At 43.7% G+C, this 22,218-nt stretch overlaps 1 protein-coding gene across 6 annotated transcripts in view; it reads left to right on the forward strand.

The window, feature by feature from the left end:
- Positions 1–22,218, forward strand: part of LOC306795995 (pleckstrin homology domain-containing family A member 5-like) — a 227,039-nt gene that overhangs the window by 195,325 nt on the left and 9,496 nt on the right. For 3 of the 6 annotated variants that reach the window (XM_079294750.1, XM_079294754.1, XM_079294753.1), the window contains 10 exons: positions 623–676; positions 4,753–4,815; positions 4,904–4,984; positions 5,092–5,244; positions 7,995–8,096; positions 8,183–8,291; positions 8,806–8,852; positions 11,574–11,703; positions 18,370–18,491; positions 21,661–21,852. In XM_079294750.1, coding sequence (XP_079150876.1) covers positions 623–676; positions 4,753–4,815; positions 4,904–4,984; positions 5,092–5,244; positions 7,995–8,096; positions 8,183–8,291; positions 8,806–8,852; positions 11,574–11,703; positions 18,370–18,491; positions 21,661–21,852 — 1,053 coding nt within the window. The remainder of the gene's footprint in view (positions 1–622; positions 677–4,752; positions 4,816–4,903; positions 4,985–5,091; positions 5,245–7,994; positions 8,097–8,182; positions 8,292–8,805; positions 8,853–11,573; positions 11,704–18,369; positions 18,492–21,660; positions 21,853–22,218) is intronic. The other 3 variants (XM_079294752.1, XM_079294755.1, XM_079294751.1) reach the window with 2 other exon arrangements.

Below are 22,218 nucleotides of genomic sequence, written 5' to 3' on the forward strand. Positions count from 1 at the left end.
CAATGCTCTCTCTTCTGCATCAGCAGCTGCTATCAGCAGGCTGAACACGGATCACCGTTCAATGCCGACCCTTTCTTTCTACAATGTCAGTGCATGGCAACTATTCTATGGTTATTGGTTGTTGTTGTTGACAAATAATCTATAACTAAGGTTAGGCAACTAAAACATGTTGCTGAAGTTTATTCTTACTGAAGAATAAGTACACAATGATAGATGATGAGATATCTCATCTCTTCCTTCCTGTTGATATGTGCCATTGACTCCCTTGTTCCATCCTCTCCTGTCACTCTTCCTGCTTCCTCTCTTCCTTCTTCTTCTCTTCCTTCTTCTTCTCTTCCTTCTTCTTCTCTTCCTTCTTCCTCTCTTCCTTCTTCCTCTCTTCCTTATTCTTCTCTTCCTTCTTCCTCTCTTCCTTCTTCTTCTCTTCCTTCTTCCTCTCTTCCTTCTTCTCTTCCTACTTCCTCTCTTCCTGCTTCCTCTCTTCCTTCTTCTCTTCCTTCTTCCTCTCTTCCTTCTTCGTCTCTTCCTTCTTCTTCTCTTCCTTCTTCTTCTCTTCCTTCTTCCTCTCTTCCTGCTTCCTCTCTTCCTTCTTTCTCTCTTCCTTCCTCTGTGGCGACTGCAGACTGATGTTCTTTCTCATCACCTCCAGAGGAACCTTATTTACCTGGACAGCCAGGTGAGGACCTCTGAGCTCCAGTCGGTCTCCGTCTCTACGAAGTCCTAAATACTAAACGTTTGCAGATCCAGAACATTTTGTGAAGCCCTTCGTGGAAACTAACATTTGTTGTTTAACGTTGTTAACATTATTTCTAGGAAACGTACATGCATGTTTTATGGTTTATGATCTCTATTTCTGTTTCGGTCTCTATTTCTTGTGCATCTTTTTTTCTTTATCTCTTTTAATAATACTCAGAGTTTTGGGTCAATCTCATCTCTTATGGACAGTTTCTAAAGGCCTGTCATGTTATTATGTATTTATTTTGCTAATCTAGGTGAGAGAGGACCATGCTGATGGTTTTCATATTGAAGCTCTTTTATTACCATTTCCAATGCATGTTATGCTTTATTAATAAGCTAACCTGCAGGAAGGTATTACTTTCATTTGAGTTTAGTGTTCCATGAATATTATCTTGCAGACTTGAAGCGGGTTGCAGACCTCAGCTCATGTCGACTTATCTTCAGAACAGGAAGATCTTACTGCACATAGAGGTGCTGATTGGAGTCATGGGTGGAGCCTCGTGTTGTTTGTCCAATCACAACACGGCACACTGCTGGGAGCTGTACTAAACATTCCTCTTATGTATGAACCCATGTGCAGCAATGCTCAACCGCTCTCATTGTTTGCAGATGCCAGCCTTGTACACCCACGACTACAGACTGAGAGAAGTAAATGTAAATGTCACAATTCAGTTTAAATGCAGGCTTCGTATAGAACAGTAGAGGTGAGAGGCCACTGGTTGAACAAGTTATTTAACTCAACTCCACGTATTTGTTATCTGCCCGAACTGTTAATGTTAGAACGAGTTTGGATGTTTCCACTGGAATCTCACTAACATTGTATCAGAGCAGCTTAATTGCAAGAAAAACATCAGCTGTCTCCAGTTCACAGCGGCAAACTCTGATCATGTGCTGTGGACTTCAGCCTGTAGGTTAGAACAGTTCCTGCTCGGCTCTCAGAGGCTCATGGGCTTGGACAGGCTGCGTAGGAGGGAGCGGCTAGCAGCTTGGATGCTAAAATTATTCGGTAGTGGTAGTGGAACAATCCATTGACCCTTTTCTTAAATAAATATTATCACAACGTCCAGTCAGAGCTTTAAAAATGCTTAATACCAATTTAGAGTATCGGTATTTGTAATAAATTGGCTAATGCAAAAACACAGGAATGGTCCTTTTAACATGGCGTATGTTATATCAGTAAGTGTTGAATAGTAGCTGAGCAGTAAACTGTCCTACAGAGCGCTGTTCATAGTCCTTCTCCAGCTCCTGGATGTCAGACATGAACCCTTCAAGCAACACGTGCTGCTATGTTGTCACACCATTGTATCCTCTTTCTCCTCGGCGCTCCGCTAGACGAAGGAGAATGAGCCTCTAATCTTCATGATTCACACTCTGATCGAGAACTCGGCACCGAGGCCACAACTCTATCAGCAAGTAAGGTCCATGGCAGGTTCTGGTTTGAGTCGGGGTCAAGACCGTCCATTTGTCCTTTGACCTGCTGTATGTCCTGTTGATGGGTCAAAGCATCATTAATCACAATCGGATATTTTACATTCAACTTGAAAACACAAAATTTGAGTTTTCGAGGATGAACATCAAGTACATCTCAGTGTTCTTAGACTGAAGAACTCCATATAAGGCATGTGTAGTTTGAGGTTTGGGGTGTATTTCCCTGTTTCTAAATGAACTCTTTCACTTGAACCTGACTGAAGTGGAGCAGACTCGAACCAGACCTTTGCCCGGTAGCCCAATGTCTCCACATCTTCCCCTCCACATTCAACCTCTTCTTCCACCACTTTGGATACAGGCAGTCTGTTCATAAAGCAGTTGTTAACCAGACAACATTCTTTCAAGTGTTTGTGAAGTTCTCTTTGGTTGAGTCCATCTCATCTCATTGCTTTCTGTTGGATGTGAGCTGAAGCAAGCATGGCTTATGGTATAATGTTCCATCGACTCCTCCTCTCCCGTCTGTCTCCATACACCACTGGTCGTTATTGGTATCACTTACATTGCCTGGATGTTCAGATGTGCTGTGGAGAACAATGATCCGACTGTTTTTCATTCTTCAAATGAATAGTTCAACAGTCTCAGAAATGCACATTTACTTTCTTTCCAAGAGTGAGAGTCTGGACATGGTTAGCCTAGCTTAGCATAAAGACTGAAACAGATAACCCAAGTTGAAAAACAAATAATATCTTGGTTGTCCACGAAACGGAAATATAAGAATGTAATTTCTTGTGAAGAGGAAGTTACGGGTTATAACATGTGTTATAAGCAACGTTTTATTCGTATGAATGGGGGGGAATGCTTTGAGTGGTCAGGAAGACAGAAAAGCGCTGTACAAGTACAGTCTATTGACCATTCACCCTTCACCACGGTGTTAGTCTCTGGAGGTACAATGGGACTGAACCTGGCAACCTGTGACAACAAGTCTCCAGGACGCTGCCCAGTCATTGCACTGACCGCTGAAAAGTGCGTTACAAATAAAATACATTATTATTATTGTTATTGCTGTTCACAAGTAGATGCACAATTCTTCTTCATGCTTAAATCATCTGTTACACTCATGATTCTGCCCCCCCCTTAAATCCTCCGTTGCTAAAATACAATCACATAACTCCAGCTTCACACTTAACACACAACCATTAGATCGCTTTCTCATCTCACTCGTGGAAAGAAACTGTATTCTATTTATTTTCTATAGCCCAAAATCACAAATTACATATTTGCCTCAGAGGGCTTTATAATCTGTACACATGCGACATCCTCTGACCTTTGACCCTCACATGAGAACAGGAAGAACTCCCCAAAAACCCTCTAACGGGGAGAAAAGAGGGAGAGACCTTAGAGAGCAACAGAGGAGGATCCTCTCTCAGGATGAAGAGTGATAGATGTCATGTGTACAGAATGAACAACATAACAGAGTTACAACACATTCAATGTGTATGACTTTAATGATTCATATCATGAGAGTAGTAAGCAGAATGATGATGGAAACATGATGACTACTAATAATAACAGCAGCAATGAATATATATATATTTCCCACAATGTTGAACTCTGCCTTCAAAAGGTTCTTTGTGATACTATTGTATTTTCATGGTTCTGGACTTCCTCCAGGTTATGTGAGGTGTGGATGCATGTGATGTGAGAACACTAGCTGCAGTTTGAAACTATGTCCTTCCTTCCGTCAGTGCTGTCAGCAGCCTTCTCAGTGGCTCGTTCATTTCTGTGTCAGGGTGCAGAGATGACTTCCAGTGGCTTTCAAAGGGCCCATCTGTCCTCTGAGGATCCTCTGCTGTGCATCTCAACAGAACATAATGCGCTCTGCAAAATTAATTTGGGTCAAAGCTTCCTGTCTGGCTGGGACAGGACGTGGGAGGCCATGAAGGCATGTTTCATAATTTGATCATACCATTATTATATCTGTCAGAGCACAGTGTTTAGTGAGTAAATCAGACTTAAACTGTCACAACAGAGGAGACAAACTCGATTTGGTGCACATGTCCTCCCACCAGTCACCAGTGGGAAATCACACTTATGCGTTTGATTAATATATGAAATAGTTTGGAGCTTAATTTGATCATTATTTGTCTGCATCTGTCCTCTCAGGCTAAACCTGCCTCCACCTCTCCCTACATTATAATATTGAGCCACAATATCCCCGGTAACACCTGGTGATCAGCTTGAAGGGAAAGACAACCGGATTAGTGGATATCTTCCCCTCACTCTCCTCCTCTGGAATGAACAGCCCAAAGCACATGCAGAGTGTCTCTCCAAGAGAACAGATGACCATTTATTTATATTGTTCACATCAAATTCTGATATTCTATCAGAAAGATTAGTGATAGTCATTGGTTAACACACACTTTGACAGACTGCATCCTCAGTGCATTAGGGGAAATTATGTTAAAAGGAAAAAGAGATGTCAGATCATTGTTGTCCCCAAATTGCATGAAGTAGAATGCCTGGATCGCTCAGCTCTCCTAACAGATGTGTTGTTGTCGCCCCCTGCTGTCCGCCTCCTCCACTCAGACCAGTCCAGACGACTTCATCGACGGTTCCTTCATCCAACGCACAGAGGAGCCTGACATAGACGTAAGACCAGCCCAGCTTGCAGTGAAATAGATAACATTCAAAGGAAGTGTAGTTCATGTGTGTGTGTGTGTGTGTGTGTGTGTGGCAGACCAAGCTGAGCAGACTGTGTGAGCAGGACAAGGAGGTGAGTATGCAGGAGGAGAAACTGCAGCAGCTACACAGAGAGAAGGTACAGCCATCAGTGTGTGCATTCATTGTTGTGTCTTTGTGTAGACTTGTGTGTACAATAAGTATTTCTGTGTGTGTGTGTGTGTGTGTGTGTGTGTTGTGTGGCAGCACACTCTTGAGACGGCCCTGCTGTCTGCCAGTCAGGAGCTGAGTGAACAGAGCGGCTCTAATGCTGCAGCCTCACAGAGCCTGGTCCAGCAGAGAGACGTGCTGCAGAACGGCCTACTCAGCACCTGCAGAGAGCTGTCCAGAGTCACCACTGTGAGCACACCCAACACCAACACACCCAACACACCAAACACCAACACACCCAACACACCAAACACCAACACACCCAACACCAACACACCAAACACCAACACACCCAACACCAACACACCCAACACACCAAACACCAACACACCCAACACACCAAACACCAACACACCCAACACCAACACACCAAACACCAACACACCCAACACACCCAACACCAACACACCCAACACACCAAACACCAACACACCAACACACCCAACACCAACACACCAAACACCAACACACCCAACACCAACACACCCAACACACCAAACACCAACACACTCACACACCCAACACCAACACACTCTGGGTGTAACAATACGCGTATTCGTATTGAACCGTTCGGTACGAGGCTCACGGTTCGGTACGCATGACGAACCGAACAATACGTTTGAATTAAAAAAGAAAAAGAAGAAATTGTTTTTTTTCTTTTTTACTTTATTTTGGCTTTTTGAGCCACGTTCAAACCTTTATTGATGAAGAGCCACGTTCACTCAGGTTTAGTTCCATCATTGTTCATACTAAAATGATGATGGAGAAGATGTAAGTAACAATACTAGATAACATTAAGGAGCAGTTTTTGTTTTTTATGCTTATGTTTTGCTAAGAAGACACCCCAGAAGATGGGTCACTCAGGTATAGTTCCATCATTGTTCAAAGTCAAAGAATAACTTTATAATGTTAGTTGTAATGAATAAATATATTTTAAAATCAAGTACATTTCTCTGGCATTTATAGTTTTCTACTGTACCGAAACGTAACGAACCGTGGCTCCGCTGTATCGTATCGAACCCAACCGTGCATTTTGTGAACCGTTACACCCCTACAACACACCCAACACCAAACACCCAACACCAACACACCCAACACACCAACACCAACACACCCAACACACCAACACCAACACACCCAACACCAAACACCCAACACACCCAACACACCCAACACTGGCAGTTTACCCCATTTTTCGTGCAGGGAAACGTCCTGATTTTGTCACAACGTCAGTAGTAATAGATTTCATTCCAAAGAAGATACAATGTGCAGAAATTGTAACCAGAGGGTCAAAGACCTCGGGTAAGTACATAGAGCTTCTTACTCTGGTTATATGTAAAGTATACGTTAGGTTTGTCGGTTGCTGTTTGTAAACACACACCATTTGAATTATAGCCAAACTTTGGCCACTCCTCCTCGGCTCAACGAGCAGCGAGCGACGGAAAGAGAGCAGCGATGGTCGAGCGAGCTGTAGAGGGAATGAAGAGAGGGGGCTGAATTAGTGACCGCAAAAGCAGCCAATCTGCTTCACGTTGTTTACGTTCCGAAGCACCAATGAACACCTCCACACAACCAAGGCTCTGCTGGTGTGTGTACCTCTGCATCAACAGACACACAGCTACTCTGCACACGGCCGAGAGGAGGAGCAGAGGACAACACAGCGGTGAAACAACCCGTCCTGAACACGGCCACTTTGTATCTGACAGAACGACAGAGGGACTTGTGCCTCGGTGTCAGATGCAGAGGGGCGTGACAAATGGACCTGAACGAGCTGCTTGCCCTGCACTCTATTATTGGCTTGGGGTCACAGCCCCACGTGGGCCGCAAGCGCTCTTTGCTGACACCCTGAAACGTCCCGAACACGGCCACATAGAGGAACAGAGAAGACTGTTTTTATCAGTCTGCGCATTGCGTTTTAGAAAATTCCTGTCTTTCTTTACCTTTGAGATGATAAAGGCACTTTGTCACGTTGGTGATGCCCTGATTTTCTGACCTGTGTGGCGCTTACTCCAAGGAGAGAGATGCTTAATGAGTACATATGTCACAGGAGTTCACAGGTAGGACCCAAACGCAAGACCACAGGAGACAGAAGTCAATGGAAACAGGTTTTATTTAGCCTGACTAAGACAGGAAGGTGTGGAGCCCGTGGTCCGACACCCGAGTGGCAGATCGACGGTGTGAGGCCCGTGGCTCGACACCGGAGGGCTGGCAGCTTGACGGCGTGTGTAGTCCGTGTCACACGAGGGCAGAGCGGCGGAGTGTAATCCGTAGAACACAAGGAGGGCAGAGCGGCGGAGTGTAATCCGTAGAACACAAGGAGGGCAGAGCGGCGGAGTGTAATCCGTGGACCACAAGGAGGGCAGAGCGGCGGAGTGTAATCCGTAGAACACAAGGAGGGCAGAGCGGCGGAGTGTAATCCGTAGAACACAAGGAGGGCAGAGGATGCCACGGGGTTGAAGCGGGTGAAAGACGGTACGACCTCACAACCCCAGACTGCAGGACCAGAGTTTATATAGAGACAGGGGACTCATTAGTGGGCCCTGAGTCTGGTGTGTCAGGCAGCAGGAGGTGATCGGCTGGAGTGTCCTCAGCTGTGCACAATCACGGGTGCGGCCATGGGAGGTGTCTGGAGGCAGAGGACAAACAGAGAGCACATGGCACACAATAACAAACAGGGGAATGACAGAACACATGAGGAGAGGAGATCAGGGGAAACACACAACGGGTCAAACAGGGATCATGGATCCTGACAACATATCTGCCACAGTGTTTGAGCACCACTAACTTTTTATTCAAAATATCAAGATAAGTGGGATAAATGGAAAGTATGGAGCCAGGTACAAGAATTCCTTTTGCCAAGTAGATGTTTGGGCACACACACACACACACACACACACAGAGTCGAATGACCCTCCTGTTGGCTGCTGTCCTGGTTCCAGGAGTTGGAGCGTTCCTGGAGGGAGTATGACATGATGGGGGCAGATGTCACTCTGGCCAAGTCCAACCTGCTGGAGCAGCTGGAGGCCCTGGGCAGCCCACAGGTAACACATGCACACACTCACACACACCTTCGGGGGGTGATCAAGGTTTTAACAGCATTTATATCTGTGTGTGTGTGTGTCCTCAGACAGAACCTCCTAGCCAGCGGCACATCCAGATCCAGAAGGAGCTGTGGAGGATCCAGGACGTGATGGAGGCTCTGGCCAAAAACAAGCCACAGCGGAGCACAGACAGCAGTGAGCGTCCCCAGTAACACCTAAAGGAGCAGTGTGTTGGATTTAGTGGTGTCTAGTTGTGAGGTTGCAAATTTCATCTGACTTAATACCCCTCCGCTCACCCCTCCCTTTCCTAGCGTGGAGAGAACCACGGTGGTCTTCAGGTAACGTAACACCGTGAAGGTCTCCCTCTAGAGTCGCTGTTTGTCCGTTCTGGGCTACTGTAGAAACATGGCAGTTCAAAGTAACAGACTTCGTATGAAGATATAAATGACTCATTCTAAGGTAACGAAAATGCAACAATTAGTTTCAGTTGATTGTGCACGAATGAAAACATAGTTATGAATATTGCATTCCATTTCTGGCAATAAATCCCCCCACATCCTACACACTGTTCCTTTAAGGCACATTCTCAGATTAACTTCATGTTTATCTGATGATTTTCTTTACATAAGCACGTGACTACAAATGCTTTCTCAGGTGTCTTTTATCCTAGAAAACATTAAAGTTCTTTTCTCCATATCCCCATATCCAGCAGGTCTACCTGGTTCCAAAGCGCTCTCCAGTCTACAGAAGGATGAGGTGAGGCAGCGCCCAGCACACTCAGCACAGTACACCACTCTCAGCTTCACGTCTTTAGTCATTTAGAAGACAGAATGAGTCTGTAGTCTTGTAGGGTGAGCAACCAACACCGTAGAGCCGGCTGTCTGAGAGACACCTGCAGGCTAACAGTCTGTTTGCTCAAGGGTCAGCATGCAGCACACGGCCAGTAGTCTGTTAAATACAAGTTGTGTGTTATTTAACACGATCTACAAGACCCATACCAGATGAGATGAGAATTCACTTACAGGTCCTGAGACATCAACATGCAGTTCAGCCTCTAACCAGAGTGTTTCCATTGATTTCCATCTCATCAGGCAGCCGCTGCTTTCACTTTAATCCAGTAAGATATGAATCTGAAAACGTGCTTGACGTAGCTAATCTATCAAAGAGACCTTTTTGCTAAATACAGGCAGTTGGTAATGCAGCAAATTTCATTTTTATTCTAATAAAGAAACACAGTCATGATGACCTTTGTATGGTGCCCATCGTTGCCGATTACCTGCTGAGCTCAGGTAATGGCTCTGTGCTCTTTCTGTGTGTGTTTGGTGCAGACATGCAGACATTACTCTCTGCAGCTCCCTTCAGCTCTACGAAGCATCTTTCAGATCACTGTCTTGGTTTTACAGCTCACAACTTTACTGTTTTAGTTCCAGCAGCAGCAGCTGTTCTGATCCCAACTCATCAGCATGAGTTGGGTCCAGTAAGAGCCGATGATTTCCTTCCATGAGATCAGCTGTGTTAACTGTCAACAGGCAGTGACGCTGCTGCCACTCAGTTCTCTCAAGGAGGGCGACAGCGTGCCCCCCCGCCCGCCCCTCCCCCAGTACTACGACTCATCAGAGCACCCCCCTCACGTGCCCCCCCACCACTCGCACCCCGGCGGCCGCCTGCCCCCCCACATGCACCGCCCCGAGGATCGCAAGGCCAGCGCCAGGAACGGAGTGCACAGCGTAAGAGCCACTGAGAACCTTCATAACCTCCCATGTCTGCTCCCTCCGTCCACATCTCTGCTTCACTGTGACCGCCAGCCATTAGCACCCTGAAGATGCTGTGGGCTCACAACCATCTTTACATCATGTGTATCATCTTCACCTGTCCAACCCACCCTAAAGGCTGACCTGACACACATGGAGGAGACTCATCCCTAAACAACCGCCATTCTGGATCCATGCAACTCATTTCAGTGTTGTTAGGCTTTTGACCCCTTCAGTCCATGCTCCATTCAGCCGTCACCGTCATGGTCAGACCCATTCTGGTCCCTACATGGACTTACTTGTGGAATTCCATTCTTATGAGGGTGATGTTCTCCTGTGTTGGTGTGTTGAGTGTGTCTTGCCTTCTACTTTGAGTGTGCTCATTGAAAAATACTTTTTATAGCACCAGAGAACTCCCCCTTATTCCTGTACTACTGCAATGGCACTTATTGGTGCTATCAGAACCATCCATCCACTATCTGTGCCCGCGTACAAAGACCCGATGTAAGGGATGTTGAGGAAAGGCATGCTATTTCATACATAAATGCTGAAATACAACTTCTCCATGTAAAAGTAATTGTCAAAATAATATTAAAGGAAGTCCTTCCTATAAAATGACAATTGTTATAAAATGTTCAAGATTTTTCTTGTTAAGTTACAACTTTTATCTTGAAATATAACTTTCTTGGTAAAATGACGACTATCTCATCAAGACATTTCTCTTGCGATGGAAAGATCTTTCTCTCTTACTGTGGTCCGAATCCGTCATGAACTCTCTTTGAACTCTCTTGGCTGAGAAAACTCTTCAGCCTCAATAGCTCATGAAGCACTTTCTCTGATTCTGAAAAGTTGACATTTGGTCGATACAATCTTTTCACACATCAACAGCAATAAGAGATAAGAATAATAAGCCCTCGGGATTATAGTCGGTGTGCCACACTGATTTAAGCAGGGATGATCGGCCCCTCACCTTCCTGCCTGTCAGGTTCACCGGCGGGCAGGCTGGACAATGTTGGACGCTGGACAACTTCCTGTTTCATGGGGAATTGCGCAAAATGGCTGCCATTCCACGGCAAGATCGTTCCATGAAAACTCGAGAGTTTGTTACCTTTGCATTGTGAAGGTCTGTGGATTGTCCTGAAGTAGATCTCATGAATTCTGTAAGAGGACTTCTTTAAAGTGCAGCGCCTGTAAAAAGCAAAAAAAAGGCCTAAAATTGCACATGGAATGAAATGGCTGACTTCCTGTTGGGTATATGTTTTACTTGCAAGCGACTTTTTGTACATCTCCACATGTTACATACACATGTACAGCCACGGGACAGTACAGGGCGGGGCTTCGACTCTGAAACATGTTACGGGCTGATTGAGACAAGAGCCAAATCAGATATGTATGTTCACCATATGTGAGGCACATGCAAGCACCCCAAAGATACACTCAAAAACTACAAAATAAGAATCTGTTCAAGTTCAATAAGGCTTCACCAACGACAGCTGGTTGGTGCTCAAATGTGTGAAAGAGCATTACTCTCTACTTATTCTAAGAAGAGCCATTAGACTTCCATACAGATAGAGAACGGCAACCAGAGGACCACTGACAACCCCTGCTGGTTCCTAAAGTCCACAAGTGTGTGTGTGCATGTGTGCGTGTGTGTGTGCGCGCGTGCGTGTGCCTGACTGCTGCTGCTCAGTGTGTATTCTGACGCTGAGCAACCTCTCCCTCACAGCAAGCTCCAGACTACCGGCTGTATAAGAGCGAGCCGGAGCTGACCACGGTGAAGGAGGAAGGAGACGAGGCCACCGCTGAGGACAGGACAGAGAGCTCTGCTGAGAGTAAGGACACCTCAGCTTCAAAAGGTATAGAGGTGTATAGAGAGATGGAGCTCTAGACTCAGTCACGTGAAGCTGATGCTCCTTCACGTCTGCAGTGTTGGATGTTCATGCTGCTGAGAATATGTTTGATGCTCCACTAAGTCCTTATTAGTTTGCAATAAGAAGCCACAACAGGTCATGGTGTGTTTGTTCATCTAATCATCTATTTTATTCCACCAACACAAATAGTTCAGCAGCTGGAATGTTGCTCAGCAACACCTGCGCATGCACTCGTTTGATAACAGCACGTTGTTCCATGGTTCCTTTGTCTCCGTGAATGTTCTCCACTTACCTGTTAGGGAGCTTTCACACTGTGTTTGGCGACTCGTTATGAATCTCGATTCACCACATGGTGCCTGTGTGTTTGTATGAAGATGTCCACTCACTGCCGTGATGTCCCAGAAGGCTTCTGTATCAGCTGTGGCGTGTGACACGTGTGTTCCTGCCTCTTTGCACATCCTGGGTAACATCTGTGACAGCTCTTTTATTCTCAGGACACAAAGCTGTCTGTGGCAGCTGTTACTTCAGTATCCCGGCTCCTTCCCATCGTCATAGACCGGCTCACGGTTACTGAAGTTACCGGTTATTCTAATGCCTGTAAAGCTGAGCAGGCAGTGCATTGGGTCCCGTAGCGAGGAGAGACTCATCGGACTGTAAAATCCAACACATTGCTGTTTCATGCATGTACGCCCAGTGGTGTCTGTGTGTGCTTCATAACTAGTAGCTAGTGTGCACTGAGGCCCTCTATAGCTGCCTTACACCACTGAAGGAGAGTTGATGGAGTTCAAAGTCCTAGTTGTTGTACTCTTGATGGAATGCCGCTTCAAGTGTAATTATTTGGTCAGAACTCACTGTTTTGAGTAACTTGATGTTCACTGTTCAAACACTGGAGCTAAAGCTCAGGACCAGCATCTTCTCTGGTCTCCAGTCCAGTGATGAGATGGCATCACTGTGGTATGAGAAACTAAAATGTGTGCGTTCAAAAAAGCCCATTCTGAGCGTCTCAAAGGTCTCATTTGGACTCCAGGTCTCCTCGACTGTGTCACTGAGAGGATTAAAGACTGAAGACATGGATTCTGTTGGAGAACAGGCAGCTGCATCTCTCTGAGCACGTGTGACATTTGGGAAGTCTGAGTTGACAACACACATTGTCTCGTGTTATAGATGTATATGTATGTTTTGTGTTTATGCATATTATAACTAGAAAATGCATTTCCTGCTGAAAATGCGTTGGAATGCTGAAAGCTGAAATTAATTGTGAAAAATTTCTGAAAATGAAGAAATGGGAGACTGTCTGTCTGAAAAATGTTGAAGCCTGAAAGCATTTAAACTGCACTGCTGAAAAACCTTCTTGTTGAAATGTCTAACTATGGTGTCTGTAGCTGAAAGTATGAGGAAGAAGAAGGCTTTGGAAGTTGAAGTATAACAGGATTTGAAGATTTTCTCCATAGAGATCCCATTCAAAAGAAAATTGCAAAAAGCTTAATTCAAAAAGTTTAAAGATTACAAATATGAAAAGTCAAAGCACCCCTCTTCTGAAAGAGCTGAACATTTTGATATTTGAACAATTTCTGTAGCTTAAACAAATTTCAGAAGTAGTGATATTTGTAGTAATAGTAGTAGAAGTTGTAGTTGAAGGAGAAGTATTATTAGTAGTAGAAGTATTAGTAGCATTAGAATAAGTAGTAGTCGTAGCAGTAGTGATATTTGTAATAGTAGTAGTAGAAGTCATAGTTGTAGTAGAAGTATCATTAGTAGTAGAAGTATTAGTATTTAGAAGAAGTAGTAGCCTAGTATCAGTAGTAGTAGTAATAGCTGTAGTAGTGGTCGTAGTATTTAATATAACAGTAGTAGTAGTAGTAAAAGTAATGGCAGTATTTGAAGTAGCAGTAGTAGTAGTACTAGTAGCAGTCGTACTAATAGCTGTAGTAGTATTAGTACTGGTAGTAGCATGAATAGCAGTAGTAGCAGTTGTAGTATAAGTAGTAGTAGTAGTGGTAGTAATAGCAGTAGTGGTAGTAATAATATTGATGGTAGCAGTAATAGCACTAGTAATAGTAGCAAAAGTTGTAGTAGAAGTCGTAGCAGCAGTAGTAGTAGTAATACTAGAAATATTAGCAGTAGTAGTAGTTGTCGCAGTATTAGTAAGAGCATTCATTATTTCAACAAAAAAGCCTAATTTTGAGCTTAATGTTTACATACAGTTAATCCATGGGGCTTTTATTTTGAAAGGTGGGACTGGGTGGAGGGAGGGGGAGAGGAGACATAATCATAATGTTTGACACACATAAACAGAGGTTATTAAATGACAGGCTTCATCACAAGCAGTTCAGTTAGAATTCACTCTCTGGGGCTTTTATTTTGAAATGGGGTGTGGGGTGTGGGGGAGAAGGGGAGAGGAGACAGTATCATAATGTTCGATAAACACAAACCGGTTATTAAATGACTCATCACAAGCATTTCAGTTAGGATTCATTCTGTGGGGCTTTTATTTTAAAATGGCGTGTGTGTGTGGGGGGGGGGGGGGTGGAGGAGGGGGGGAAAGATATAGAAATGGGGTACCGTGTTCTGTGGAAGATGTTTTTGAAGCAAAATTTAACATTGGTCTCTATGGAGCAGAAAGTTGGTTTTCCTCTCAATTAACGGCTTCCGTGTCAAATGTGGAAATCTGTGGGATTCTACAGTAATTTTTCTACGACAAGGACAATATTAGCTACTTCTACATCCAGAAATTATGCATGAAGAGTGAAGATTGTGGACACAGTGGCAAAACACAAATGTTTTTTTCACAAGAATCTCAAGCTGCTCTTCACTCTAGCGGTGACATCACGCACTCTAAGCTGCCCAATACACACCCATTATAAAGTCAAGGGCTGAAAAGGGCTGAAAAATCATAAAAGTTAAATTGCTGCAGTTCAAAAAGTTTAAAAGACATCGGAAAGCTGGATTACGCGGCAACATTTGAAAGTCTGTAGCTGAAAGTATGAGGAAGTTGAATGATTTGAAAGTTGAAGAAGTTTAAGAGGATTTGAAAATCTTCTCCATAGAAACCCATTCAAAACAAAGTTGCAAAAAGCTTAACAATTCAAAAAGTTTAAAGGTTAGAAATAGGAAAAGTCAAAGCACCCCTCTTCTGAAAGAGCTGAACATTTTGATATTTGAACAATTTCTGTAGCTTAAACAAATTTCAGAAGTAGTGATATTTGTAGTAATAGTAGTAGAAGTTGTAGTTGAAGGAGAAGTATTATTAGTAGTAGAAGTATTAGTAGCATTAGAATAAGTAGTAGTCGTAGCAGTAGTGATATTTGTAATAGTAGTAGTAGAAGTCATAGTTGTAGTAGAAGTATCATTAGTAGTAGAAGTATTAGTATTTAGAAGAAGTATTAGTATTTAGAAGAAGTAGTAGCCTAGTATCAGTAGTAGTAGTAATAGCTGTAGTAGTGGTCGTAGTATTTAATATAACAGTAGTAGTAGTAGTAAAAGTAATGGCAGTATTTGAAGTAGCAGTAGTAGTAGTACTAGTAGCAGTCGTACTAATAGCTGTAGTAGTATTAGTACTGGTAGTAGCATGAATAGCAGTAGTAGCAGTTGTAGTATAAGTAGTAGTAGTAGTGGTAGTAATAGCAGTAGTGGTAGTAATAATATTGATGGTAGCAGTAATAGCACTAGTAATAGTAGCAAAAGTTGTAGTAGAAGTCGTAGCAGCAGTAGTAGTAGTAATACTAGAAATATTAGCAGTAGTAGTAGTTGTCGCAGTATTAGTAAGAGCATTCATTATTTCAACAAAAAAGCCTAATTTTGAGCTTAATGTTTACATACAGTTAATCCATGGGGCTTTTATTTTGAAAGGGTGGCACTGGGTGGAGGGAGGGGGAGAGGAGACATAATCATAATGTTTGACACACATAAACAGAGGTTATTAAATGACAGGCTTCATCACAAGCAGTTCAGTTAGAATTCACTCTCTGGGGCTTTTATTTTGAAATGGGGTGTGGGGTGTGGGGGAGAAGGGGAGAGGAGACAGTATCATAATGTTCGATAAACACAAACCGGTTATTAAATGACTCATCACAAGCATTTCAGTTAGGATTCATTCTGTGGGGCTTTTATTTTAAAATGGCGTGTGTGTGTGTGGGGGGGGGTGGAGGAGGGGGGGAAAGATATAGAAATGGGGTACCGTGTTCTGTGGAAGATGTTTTTGAAGCAAAATTTAACATTGGTCTCTATGGAGCAGAAAGTTGGTTTTCCTCTCAATTAACGGCTTCCGTGTCAAATGTGGAAATCTGTGGGATTCTACAGTAATCTTTCTACGACAAGGACAATATTAGCTACTTCTACATCCAGAAATTATGCATGAAGAGTGAAGATTGTGGACACAGTGGCAAAACACAAATGTTTTTTTCACAAGAATCTCAAGCTGCTCTTCACTCTAGCGGTGACATCACGCACTCTAAGCTGCCCAATACACACCCATTATAAAGTCAAGGGCTGAAAAGGGCTGAAAAATCATAAAAGTTAAATTGCTGCAGTTCAAAAAGTTTAAAAGACATCGGAAAGCTGGATTACGCGGCAACATTTGAAAGTCTGTAGCTGAAAGTATGAGGAAGTTGAATGATTTGAAAGTTGAAGAAGTTTAAGAGGATTTGAAAATCTTCTCCATAGAAACCCATTCAAAACAAAGTTGCAAAAAGCTTAACAATTCAAAAAGTTTAAAGGTTAGAAATAGGAAAAGTCAAAGCACCCCTCTTCTGAAAGAGCTGAACATTTTGATATTTGAACAATTTCTGTAGCTTAAACAAATTTCAGAAGTAGTGATATTTGTAGTAATAGTAGTAGAAGTTGTAGTTGAAGGAGAAGTATTATTAGTAGTAGAAGTATTAGTAGCATTAGAATAAGTAGTAGTCGTAGCAGTAGTGATATTTGTAATAGTAGTAGTAGAAGTCATAGTTGTAGTAGAAGTATCATTAGTAGTAGAAGTATTAGTATTTAGAAGAAGTATTAGTATTTAGAAGAAGTAGTAGCCTAGTATCAGTAGTAGTAGTAATAGCTGTAGTAGTGGTCGTAGTATTTAATATAACAGTAGTAGTAGTAGTAAAAGTAATGGCAGTATTTGAAGTAGCAGTAGTAGTAGTACTAGTAGCAGTCGTACTAATAGCTGTAGTAGTATTAGTACTGGTAGTAGCATGAATAGCAGTAGTAGCAGTTGTAGTATAAGTAGTAGTAGTAGTGGTAGTAATAGCAGTAGTGGTAGTAATAATATTGATGGTAGCAGTAATAGCACTAGTAATAGTAGCAAAAGTTGTAGTAGAAGTCGTAGCAGCAGTAGTAGTAGTAATACTAGAAATATTAGCAGTAGTAGTAGTTGTCGCAGTATTAGTAAGAGCATTCATTATTTCAACAAAAAAGCCTAATTTTGAGCTTAATGTTTACATACAGTTAATCCATGGGGCTTTTATTTTGAAAGGGTGGGACTGGGTGGAGGGAGGGGGAGAGGAGACATAATCATAATGTTTGACACACATAAACAGAGGTTATTAAATGACAGGCTTCATCACAAGCAGTTCAGTTAGAATTCACTCTCTGGGGCTTTTATTTTGAAATGGGGTGTGGGGTGTGGGGGAGAAGGGGAGAGGAGACAGTATCATAATGTTCGATAAACACAAACCGGTTATTAAATGACTCATCACAAGCATTTCAGTTAGGATTCATTCTGTGGGGCTTTTATTTTAAAATGGCGTGTGTGTGTGTGGGGGGGGGGGGGGGTGGAGGAGGGGGGAAAGATATAGAAATGGGGTACCGTGTTCTGTGGAAGATGTTTTTGAAGCAAAATTTAACATTGGTCTCTATGGAGCAGAAAGTTGGTTTTCCTCTCAATTAACGGCTTCCGTGTCAAATGTGGAAATCTGTGGGATTCTACAGTAATCTTTCTACGACAAGGACAATATTAGCTACTTCTACATCCAGAAATTATGCATGAAGAGTGAAGATTGTGGACACAGTGGCAAAACACAAATGTTTTTTTCACAAGAATCTCAAGCTGCTCTTCACTCTAGCGGTGACATCACGCACTCTAAGCTGCCCAATACACACGATTATAAAGTCAAGGGCTGAAAAGGGCTGAAAAATCATAAAAGTTAAATTGCTGCAGTTCAAAAAGTTTAAAAGACATCGGAAAGCTGGATTATGCGGCAACATTTGAAAGTCTGTAGCTGAAAGTATGAGGAAGTTGAATGATTTGAAAGTTGAAGAAGTTTAAGAGGATTTGAAAATCTTCTCCATAGAAACCCATTCAAAACAAAGTTGCAAAAAGCTTAACAATTCAAAAAGTTTAAAGGTTAGAAATAGGAAAAAGTCATAGCAGAGATGAGCTGAAGGAGCTGAACATTTTGATAGTTGAACGGTTTCTGTAGCTTAAAAAATTAAGAAGAAGAGTTTCAAAAAAAGAGGGACAGAAGAAATAGTGGAATAAATAGTGGAATAAAGAAACATTATTATTGTTGGAATGCTTAACAGCATTCCAACAATAATAATATTTCTTATACAATAAGGTTGATCCTTTCTTCTGTTATTGCATTCAAACACAGCAGTGAATGTCTCCTCTGTCTGCTACAACATGAGCAAGTGTCTGTGCTCCCTGCCTTCTCTCCACAGCGCCCCTCTGCCCAGTGGGCATCATTCCTCCCAGGACCAAATCTCCCATGAGTCCCCCAGAGTCCTCCACCGTGCTCTCCTACGTCACCCTGAGGAAGACCAAGAAGCCTGAATCCAGATCTGTAGGTTTTGCGCTCAAAAAACATCTTTAGATACAAGTCTGATGTCGTTTTACAGAATGTTTGTGTGGGAGAACATTCCTTTGAGGCAGGGCTCTTTAGATCTGCCCTACCAGGAAGGAGATACACATCTGCATTTACAACATGTGGCTCTATCGGAGTCCGAGCGGCTACTTACAGAAGAGCTTCATTCCTTTCTTCACATCTCAGTGTAAACATCTCTCTGGTGTTCTGGGTTGATGTAGCAGTGAAACAGATGCTCTTCTCTGTCTTCTTTTCTTCTGTTGATATTTCACTCCATTCCCAGCTGTTGTGGTTGAGGTTTTGTCTCCAGTTGACCTGGTCGTGCTGCAGCTGTTGAAATCTGAAATAGCTCCAGTTATGAACACATGAACTAACAACATGCAGCATTCAACCATAGAAACAGATGAAACCATCAGGCTGAAAACAATAAACACAGAAGACACAACCATTTATTGACAGCAGCCGAATACTAATCAAAGAATCTGTATTTAAAATGAGTTAGTGAAAGCAGTTTTTCTGTAACAGAGTGCTGATTATGTTAAGTATCATTGATGCATCTGTGGAAAACCTACTTTATGCTGAACTGCACCACCTCAAACATGTAGTAAGGGCCTCAGCGTTCACCACACCTGCAGCTTTGCATTCTCTGCAGAGCATTGTCTGTAATGCTGCGTTCACACCGGTCGCGTTGAATCGCGTCCAACGCACTGCAAAATCGCGTCCAACGCGCCGCCGGTCATGTTCACACCAAACGCCGCAAAATCTCGTAGCGCCGGAGAGGGGGCGTGGTTTATCGTCCTGGAAGCCGTTCACCTGGCAGCCATTTCTTTCCGCTGTCAACCGTGAAAGGAATAAGGACAATTGCTGCTTTGTACGTGTTGTGGAAGTCCCTCAAACATCGGAATGCCAAACGCCGTCATTATCTGGTTCACAATATTGTTCAGAGGAGCTCCGTGGATTGTATCGAGCTGTATTCACTGTCTAGCAAGCCACCGGTCGGTGTTTACTACAGCTGTAGGAACACAAAATAAACTGATTTGGCTGTGATTCAACGGCAATAAACCGACAAAAAGGGACTCCGAAATAACTACGTAATGATGCCGATTTGTACTTGTCTTCTCCGACAAAAAGGGACTCCGAAATAACGACGTAATGATGCCGATTTGTAGGTTACTGGTCTTCTCAATGGAGCTCTGATGGATCGGTGCTAGGCTATGCTAACATTGTAGCAGCTCCACCAGCACTCAATAACGTCACGTAGACGTAAATACGGCAGCGTCTATTCATTGTTTGTACCGTATGGTTTACACACACACACATGCATACACATAGTTTGGTCCGGTCTCTATTGATATGAGGTATCGTAGAGCTCTGGGTGAACACAGACGGCTACAGGATTTATTTCCTGATTCAACAACGGCAGGAAGCCAGTGATGACAGGGGGAGCAACTCAACGCTGATAGGTTATCGCGCCACAGCGTCACGTGATTATTTCTCAGAAGTTGAAAAATTTCAACTCGCGCGTTGGCGATTTTGCGGCGTCCAACGCGTCCACCGCGTCCACCGCACTGCAATAACGCGTCCAACGCGCCGCGCCATCGCAAAATCGCGGCACGCCAGTCTCATCGCGTCTGTGCATAGACTTTGTATGTAATCTCGACGCGCGTCAAAAAATCAACGCGACCGGTGTGAACGCAGCATAATGCTGCGTTCACACCGGTCGCGTTGATTTTTTGACGCACTGCAAAATCGCGTCCAACGCACTGCACAATCGCGTCTAAAGCGCCGCCGGTCGTGTTCACACCAAACGCCGCAAAATCTCGTAGCGCCGGAGAGGGGGCGTGGTTTATCGTCCTGGAAGCCGTTCACCTGGCCGCCATTTCTTTCCGCTGTCAACCGTGAAAGGAATAAGGACAATTGCTGCTTTGTACGTGTTGTGGAAGTCCCTCAAACATCGGAATGCCAAACGCCGTCATGTCTGGTTCATAATATTGTTCAGAGGAGCTCCGTGGATTGTATCGAGCTGTATTCACTGTCTAGCAAGCCACCGGTCACTGTTTACTACAGCTGTAGGAACACAAAATAAACTGATTTGGCTGTGATTCAACGGCAATAAACCGACAAAAAGGGACTCCGAAATAACTACATAATGATGCCGATTTGTACTTGTCTTCTCCGACAAAAAGGGACTCCGAAATAACTATGTAATGATGCCGATTTGTACTTGTCTTCTCCGACAAAAAGGGACTCCGAAATAACTATGTAATGATGCCGATTTGTACTTGTCTTCTCCGACAAAAAGGGACTCCGAAATAACTACGTAATGATACCGATTTGTACTTGTCTTCTCCGACAAAAAGGGACTCCGAAATAACTACGTAATGATGCCGATTTGTAGGTTACTGGTCTTCTCAATGGAGCTCTGATGGATCGGTGCTAGGCTATGCTAACATCGTAGCAGCTCCACCAGCACTCAATAACGTCACGTAGACGTAAATACGGCAGCGTCTATTCATTGTTTGTACCGTATGGTTTACACACACACATGCATACACATAGTTTGGTCCGGTCTCTATTGATATGAGGTATCGTAGAGCTCTGGGTGAACACAGACGGCTACAGGATTTATTTCCTGATTCAACAACGGCAGGAAGCCAGTGATGACAGGGGGAGCAACTCAACGCTGATAGGCTATCGCGCCACAGCGTCAAGCGATTATGTCGCTGAAGTTGAAAAATTTCAGCTCGCGCGTTGGCGATTTTGCGGCGTCCAACGCGTCCACCGCGTCCACCGCACTGCAATAACGCGTACAACGCGCCGCGCCATCGCAAAATCGCGGCGCGCCAGTCTCATCGCGTCTGTGCATAGACTTTGTATGTAATCTCGACGCGCGTTAAAAAATCAACGCGACCGGTGTGAACGCAGCATAAGACTTTATAGTAATGTGTCCATGTTAAACACAGATGAAGTATTATCAGATGGAGCCTCCGCTCAACCACAGCACACTGGCACTGCACGGCCAGACCACTGAGAGGAGGCCGAGAGCTAAACCAGACAAACAAAGCAGACATACCAGCACTGCTGCATGGTCACAGTCAGGAGTCTCTGCGCAGGAACAGAAAGTAACACTGAGTCTCGTCCTGTACAGGACCGACCCAGAAGTGCAGTGGATCAGACGGGGTTTGGGGAGAGAGAGATGGGCAGAACGAGGATGAGTGTGGAGGAGCAGTTGGAGAGGATGAGGAGAAACCAGCAGGCCTCCTCGCTCCGAGAGAAGAAGAGAGAAACCCCATCGCGCTCGCCATCCTTCAGCAAAGACAACCCTTTGATAATCCAGCAGGTGATGTCACACACACACACGCACACGCATGCATACACGCACACACACATATACACACACACACACACACCTATACACACACACACACACGCATGCATACACACATATACACACAAGCACACACATATACACACACACACACATATATACACACACACACACACACACATATACACACACACACACATATACACACACACACACACACATATACACGCACACACACACATATGTTGGGAACGTAGAGGAGCGTGTTTGGGTCATCAGCATTTAAGAAACTGAATTCTTGACATCAATAGCATTATTAATGTATGTAACAATTATTAATGATTATTAATAACAACGGAGCACCACCCTGCGAACAGG

This window comes from Melanostigma gelatinosum (assembly GCF_949748355.1).
Source record: "Melanostigma gelatinosum genome assembly, chromosome: 22".
NCBI lineage: Eukaryota > Metazoa > Chordata > Actinopteri > Perciformes > Zoarcidae > Melanostigma > Melanostigma gelatinosum.